The sequence below is a fragment of the Nicotiana tomentosiformis genome, chromosome 1, assembly GCF_000390325.3.
Source record: "Nicotiana tomentosiformis chromosome 1, ASM39032v3, whole genome shotgun sequence".
Classification (NCBI taxonomy): domain Eukaryota; kingdom Viridiplantae; phylum Streptophyta; class Magnoliopsida; order Solanales; family Solanaceae; genus Nicotiana; species Nicotiana tomentosiformis.
The window spans coordinates 116,439,260-116,446,780 of record NC_090812.1 but is presented as its reverse complement, the minus strand read 5'-3'; the positions used below and the strand labels follow the sequence as shown (position 1 = coordinate 116,446,780).

Sequence of the window (7,521 nt, the reverse complement as noted above, 5' to 3'; positions counted from 1 at the left end):
AACCGTGGAGAAGGAAGTTGTTCTTAAGAACTGGACTACTGCACCATCAAGGGCCCGTCGAGTTCCTGGGTAGCCTGGCAATTAGCATTATTTATTTTTGAAAGCAATTTTATGAGCATCTAAGACATTTTCAGTATTTTGTTTTAAGCATATTTTATTTGACATAATTGCTCGAGTCATCGAGCCGTACTTGTTTGACATTTCAAGATTTATCTAATGCATTGTTATTTTTAGTATTTATTATTATTCTTTATATTTTTTCTCAACGGCATTATTATTACCTATCCCGATGAACCTGTGACTGTGACATGTAATGAGACAATGCAACGTAAGGATAGTGATTCAGATGATCTGGAAGAGGATGTAATACCTGAGGAAATTGTCAGAGAAGTGGAAAATTTTGAAAAAAATCCTAAGTCTAATTTGGATGAGACTGAAACATTTAATTTGGGAGACTCTGAAACAGTCAAGGAAATGCGTGTAAGCATTCATCTATCATCGTCAGAGAAGGAAGAATACATCCAGTTTTTGAAAGAGTATGAGGATATTTTTGCATGGTCCTACGATGATATGACCGGTTTGAGCACGTCCATAGTGGCTCATAAACTAGCTACCGACCCTATGTGTCCACCAGTGAAACAAAAGCTCAGAAAATTCAAGCCGGATATGAGTTTGAAAAATAAAAGAGGAAGTCAGCAAGCAAATCAAAGCCAAGGTTATCAGAGTGGTTGAATATCCAACCTGGTTGGCTAACATTGTGCCGGTTCCAAAGAAAGATGAGAAGGTGAGAGTGTGTGTCGACTATCGGGATTTAAACAGGGCAAGACCCAAAGATGATTTTCCTTTGTCCAATATACACATACTGATTGACAAATGTGCCAAGCATGAACTTCAATCCTTTGTGGATTGCTTCGCGGGATATCATCAGATCTGGATGGATAAAGAGGATGCCGAAAAGACAGCCTTTATTACACCATGAGGAGTATATTGTTACAAAATGATGTCGTTTGACCAAAAGAATGCTGGAGCCACTTATATGAGGGCCATGACAACTAATTTCCATGACATAATATACAAGGAGATAGAGGTGTACGTGGACGACGTCATCATCAAATCTAAAAAGGGTACAAATCATATAGCGGATTTGAGGAAATTTCTTTGATCGACTTCGAAGGTACAACCTAAAATTGAACCCCGCAAAGTGTGCCTTCGGAGTCCCTGCTGGAAAACTGCTAGGGTTCATCGTCAGCCACCAAGGAATTGAGCTAGACCCATCAAAGATCAAGGCTATCCAAGATTTTCCACCTCCAAAGAATAAGAAAGATGTGATGATTTTCTTAGGGCGTCTCAATTACATCAGCCATTTCATAGCACAATCAACTGTGATTTGTGAACCGATTTTCAAAATGTGGAAGAAAGATGCTGCAACAAGTTGGACTGAAGAGTGCCAGAAAGCCTTTGACAAGATCAAGGAATATTTATCCAAACCACCTGTTCTGGTCCCACCGGAACCTGGGAGACCTCTATTACTCTATTTATTTGTACTAGATGGGCCTTTCGGCTGTGTCTTGGGACAGCACGATGAGACGGGAAGAAAGGAGCAGGCCATATATTATTTGAGTAAACAATTCACACCCTATGAAGCACGGTACTCTTTGCTGGAGCACACCTGCTGCCCTTTGACATTAATAGCTCAAACGTTGAGGCACTACTTTTGTGCCTACACCACATATCTCATATTAAGGATGGATCCGCTAAAATACATCTTCCAGAAACCCATGCCTACGGGAAAGTTTGCAAAATGCCAGATACTATTGAGTGAGTTCGACATCATCTATGTAACTTAGAAGGCGGTCAAAGGGCAAGCATTGGCAGATCATCTGGTAGAAAATCCTGTAGACGGAGAGTACGAACCACTGAAAACATATTTTCCCGACGAAGAGGTATCATTCATAGGAGAAGATATCACTGAATCCTATGATGGTTGGAGAATTCTCTTCGATGGGGCTGCGAATTTCAAAGGAGTGGGTATTGGAGCAGTCTTAGTGTTAGAAACGGGTCAACACTATCCAGTATCTGCAAAACTCAGGTTTCCATGTACTAACAACATGGCAGAATATGAGGCCTGCATCTTAGGATTCCGGTTATCCATTGACATGAACGTTCAGGAATTACTGGTAATTGGAGATTCAGACCTTCTGGTACATCAGGTTCTAGGAGAATGGGCCATGAAGAACACAAAGATATTACCATATCTGTACTATGTACAAGAGTTGATGAAGAGATTCACAAAGATAGAGTTCAAACATGTTCCGAGAATCCATAATGAGTTCGCAGATGCCTTGGCCACTTTATCTTCCATGATACAACACCTAGACAAAAATTTCATCGATCATATCCCAGTAGGGATTCATAATCAGCCAGCTTATTGTGCTCATGTTGAAGAGAACAAAGAATGGAAATCCATGGTTCCATGACATCAAAGAATATTTGGGCAAAAGGAGAGTACCCGGAGCACGCAAATCATACTCCAAAATGCACACTCCGAAGATTATCCAACCACTTCTTCCAAAGTGGAGGAATTCTATATAGAAGGACTCTAGATCTGGGATTATTATGGTGTGTCGACGCCAAGAAAGCATCCAAATTGCTCGAAGAGATACATGCCGGAACTTGCGGACCGCACATGAATAGCTTTGTCTTAGCTAAGAAGATATTAAGAGCAGGATATTTTTGGATGACTATGGAAACATACTGCATCATGTATGTCCAAAAATGTCATCAATGCCAAGTACATGCTTATATGATATGAGTGCCACCCAATGAACTCAATGCAACAAGTGCACCTTGGCCTTTCTCCGCTTGGGGGATGGATGTCATCGGTCCAATCAAACCCGCCGCTTCGAATAGGCACAAGTTCATTCTAGTGACCATAGACTATTTCACAAAATGGGTTGAAGCCACATCTTACAAGGCTTTAACTAAGAAGGTCGTCGCATATTTCGTTAGGGATCGTATTGTTTGTCGGTTTGGGGTGTCAGAATCAATAATCACCAATAACGCCGCCAACCTTAACAATGATTTGATGAGATCCATGTGTGAAACCTTCAAGATCAAGCATAAGAATTCCATAGCATACATGCCGCAAATGAATGGAGATGTAGAAGCCGCCAATAAGAACATCAAGAAGATATTGAGGAAGATGATAGATAATTACAAACAGTGGCACTAGAAGCTACCGTTTGCTTTGCTAAGATATCGTACCATTTTTTGCACATCAACTAGGGCAACTCCTTATTTGTTGATTTACGGTACTGAGGTGGTTATTCCTGCTGAAGTAGAAATCCCTTCTCTGAGAATCATACAAGAAGCCGAGCTCAGCGACGCAGAATGGGTACAGATCTGATATGAGCAACTGACCCTCATTGATGGAAAAAGAATGAGTGTAGTATGTCACGGTCAACTCTACCAAAACAGAATGGCCAGAGCTTTCAACAAAAGGGTCAGGCCTAGACAATTCACACCGGGGCAGTTGGTGCTAAAGCGGATCTTCCCGCATCAAGATGAAGCCAAAGGGAAATTTTCACCCAATTGGCAAGGGCCCTACATGATTCATCGAGTACTAATAGGAGGAAAACTTATAATTGCAGAAATGGACAGAGAAATTTGGCCAAAACCTATCAACTCAGACGTAGTCAAGAGATACTATGTTTAGGATTGTTTAAATTTCTTCATCTTATGTAACTAAACTACGCTTGACCTGATTCCCGTTTAAGAGGGGATACTTAGGCTGCCTTGTGGGTTCGGTCACATCTTAATAAAATATTCATTTTGTCATGATCAAAAAACTGGGGCAGAATTTTGAGGGGAACCCTCAAAATTCAAAAGCAAGGAGGTCGCAATGTCTCTAAAATATGTCACAATTACCGGTTCATCTAAATTATTTGAAATCGCATACTACTACATTTCAAATAACTAAATTTATCAAATGCATGCATATTTTTCGAAAACTTTATTTCTATGACAGCCAGATGCTACCCAGGGTAACTCAAATAGGACCTCAAGATAGGAGAAAAGGCAAAACAGAAGACAAAAGCGCAAACCAACCTTCCCCCACAAAAATCACAATTTTTCTTTGGATGCAGGCACGATAAGACAACAATACCCGCAGATACATCGAATCACTACCTTCATGAAAACAAGTTACCAAACGTAAACACTCCAAGCTAAGAAATACTTTACTTTCTCACTGTCACTCATCGTTTTTCTTGCATAAGGCTAAACACTCCATTTCCCTGCATGAGACTAAGCATTGTCTCCTATTTTCATGAGGCTAAGCGTTGCCTCCCTAATTGCATAAGGCTAAGCATTCTTTCCTTGCATGAGACTAAGCAGTGTCTCCTATTTGCATGAGGCTAAGCATTGCCACTTTAACTGCATAAGGCTAAGCATTGCCTTTTCCGCATGAGACTAAGCATTGTCTCCTATTTACATGAGGCTGAGCATTGCCTCCTTAACTGCATAAGGCTAAGCACTACCTCTCTTTGCATGAGACTAAGCAGTGTCTCCTATTTGCATGAGGCTAAGCATTGCCTCCTTAACTGCATAAGGCTAAGCACTGCCTTTCTTTGCATGAGACTAAGCAATGTCTCCTTAACTGCATAAGGCTAAGCACTGCCTTTCTTTGCATGAGACTAAGCATTGTCTCCTATTTGCATGAGGCTAAGCCTTGCCTCCCTATTTGTATGAGGCTAAGCCTTGCCTCCTTAATTGCATAAGGCTAAGCACCGTCTTTCCTGCATGAAGCTAAGCACCGCTTCCCCTACTTACATGATACTAAGCATTGTCTCCTCTTCCTGCATGAGGCTAAGAATTGCCTCCCTAATTCCACAATGCTAAGCACTGCCTTTTCCTCATGATTAAATGTTATCTCCATTACGCCATCTAAGACCTAGCATTATCCTCTACTCATCCAGGTCTAAGCATTGCCCTCATCTTACCCAAGACTAAGCCTTGTATTGTCTCATCTTCACATATGGAAAACACATCATATTTTACATTTAATGGGCTGAAATATCGCCATTTTGTCCAAAGGCGTCATGGTCTGAAGGAATCATCCACATAGCCGGAAGACACCGTTCCATGGCCCGAGGATCTCTTAAAAGTGCACATCATTATTCAAAATCATCATGGTTCGGAGGCACCATTCTCATGGCCCAAGGACATCATTTCATGGCCTGCGAATCCCTTATCACATGATTCATGGCCCAGGAGGTCATGGTCTAAGGACACCATCCTCACCGTCCAAATACAACCCTCATGGTCCGAAAGAAATCTGCATCATGTTTAAATTCTTGCAATAATCCATATATACTCGCATGCATCGTGTTTTACGTTTTGCAGGTAATCTAGGAAGTAACCATTCTCCTAACGAGAGCAATCTTCGCTCCGGTTTCCATTCAATGTTCACATCCTGCAATTATTTCAAACATAACCGACCACCATCAATTACCCGCCTTTTACTCTATCACCGTTCAGATATTTGCTCAGTGATATATCCATAACGTTTCAAATTCGCATTCATGACTTCGCATAAATTCATCTGGTACTATCCTACACAAAGGAACCCTTTCTGAAACATACGACCATTCCTATAATAACTCCATTTGTTTCGTTCACTGTTGGATCCAGAACTACACACGACCTGATTCCCGTAACACCAAGGGATATGTAGGCAACTCAGGAACCAGGGTTCGGCCCCCATTTTTGCCAAATCACGTCATCCCTCATTTAATTTGGCCAAAATTGGTCATCATTTTCTTTACCCAACAACTCTTTCATCATTCCTGGGTAAAGAGGGGCAGTTGTTGATACCTAATTTTGCCCTCATATCTTTTTCAAAAATATATATATACTTTCAAAACATCATTTTTACATCATTATTTAGTTTACAAATCTATACAACCATTTTTCTACAATTTCGTATAATTTTTAGAGCATTAAAATTGATTTTTCTGGATTTAAATTGCTTGAATATTTATTAATTACTCCTTCAAATTATTTTATGATGACTTAACTACTTAAAGTTATTATTTTTGCACCTATAATACATGTTTCAAATATTTTACTTCATTTTATGTAATTATATTAATATTTTTAAGCTATTTACGCAATTTTGCAGTAATAGCTTATATCTGTACAGAAATGCTCTTTATTTATATTAGTTGTGTCAAAATAGTATTATATATTTTTATAATACAAAGTTATTATTTTTAATCATTTTAGTTCATAAATAATATTTTTATTTATTTATCAAGTATTTGTGATAAATTATTTTGATAACTTTTGAAGATTTAAATAATAGCCCAATTTTAACCAATATTCGGACCAGAATTAGCCCAATTACCCCAATCCCAAAACCAAACCACCTTTTTTAAAATAACCCGGTCGGTAACCCGTTTAAAGGACCCGCCCAACTCCACTCTTTCATCTTGGCCGTTGATCTCAAAATGATCAACGACCCCTAATAAACTAACCATTTCTCTTAAATTCGACCCCCTAATCCTAGAGACCCATTGTCTCTACCCAGCTGCCCTCAAACGCTTCTCCTCCCACCAGAAAACCTTTATCGCCGCCTTCTCCAAATCTTTCCCTAATCCCGTCGATAATGGGATTCTCCCATCATTCACTTACCATACTAGTGTTTCTCCGCTACTCGGTGTTTCTCCATGGTATTACTTAGTACTTGCCTAAATATGACAAGTACCATCTCTCCGATTTTGCCCATTCACTTCAACCATTTGAATCTGGACAATATCTAGTCCATATACATCAAGACCATGGCTATATGGGTCTGATTAGCTAAGATTTCCAGCCAATCTTTGATTTCAGTCAACTAGGGTTTACCTATTTTTTCCCTAATCCGATTTTTATTGATTCTGCATGTTAATACTTCCTTATTTATGTTTGATTTTGTAGTTTTTCTTGTTTACTTGTTCGATTTATGTCACTATATAAACCCCTCCCCATTCCCTTTTGAAAGGGGACCTAATTGATATAATCTCATTAAAATTTGAAGAGTTGCTCTATTAATTCCTTCATTATCTTATTCTGTGTTTTGTGTTGGCCGGCTGAAAGCCAAGGCCACTGAGAGTCTACTGTTCGAACTTTCTCTTGGTGCGAACATTGCCCGGGGTTCTTTCGAAGCTCTTGGGAACTTTGATGCATCGAGGATTCTGGGTTCTTGTAGATCTTTTATTCTTTATTGTTGTCCGTTAACTGGTAAGCCACTTGACTTTTGCAATTTCATCCCTATGTGTCTTTGATTTACATATGTTCTCACCTCAGAAATCCATGGCTTAATATATTTTTTGGATTACTTTTGTGCACGATTATGTTAATTCTACTTTGTTCTAAGTCTCTTTAGAATTTAACTTCATCCTAATGCTACTTGTTCTGAGATTGCCTAAGTCTAACTTGGATAAACTGACCCTCTTAAGTTCGTTTAGCCAGTGTATTGGT

General features: G+C 39.4%; 1 protein-coding gene across 1 annotated transcript; it reads left to right on the top strand.

The window, feature by feature from the left end:
* The first annotated feature begins 474 nt into the window (after positions 1-474).
* On the top strand, positions 475-2,477 carry LOC138908929 (uncharacterized). Its single transcript, XM_070199712.1, has 2 exons — positions 475-715; positions 1,957-2,477. The coding sequence occupies exons 1-2, from the start codon at positions 475-477 to the stop codon at positions 2,475-2,477; spliced, it is 762 nt and encodes a 253-aa protein (XP_070055813.1).
* The last annotated feature ends 5,044 nt before the right edge of the window (positions 2,478-7,521 follow it).

What these genes read in the sequence shown, in the direction of transcription:
- LOC138908929 (XM_070199712.1), top strand. Translation starts at nt 475, where the DNA reads ATGCGTGTAAGCATTCATCTATCATCGTCAGAGAAGGAAGAATACATC. An exon ending in GCAAGCAAATCAAAGCCAAG is followed by an intron (nt 716 to 1,956) that starts GTTATCAGAGTG and finishes TATCATTCATAG; the next exon opens with GAGAAGATATCACTGAATCC.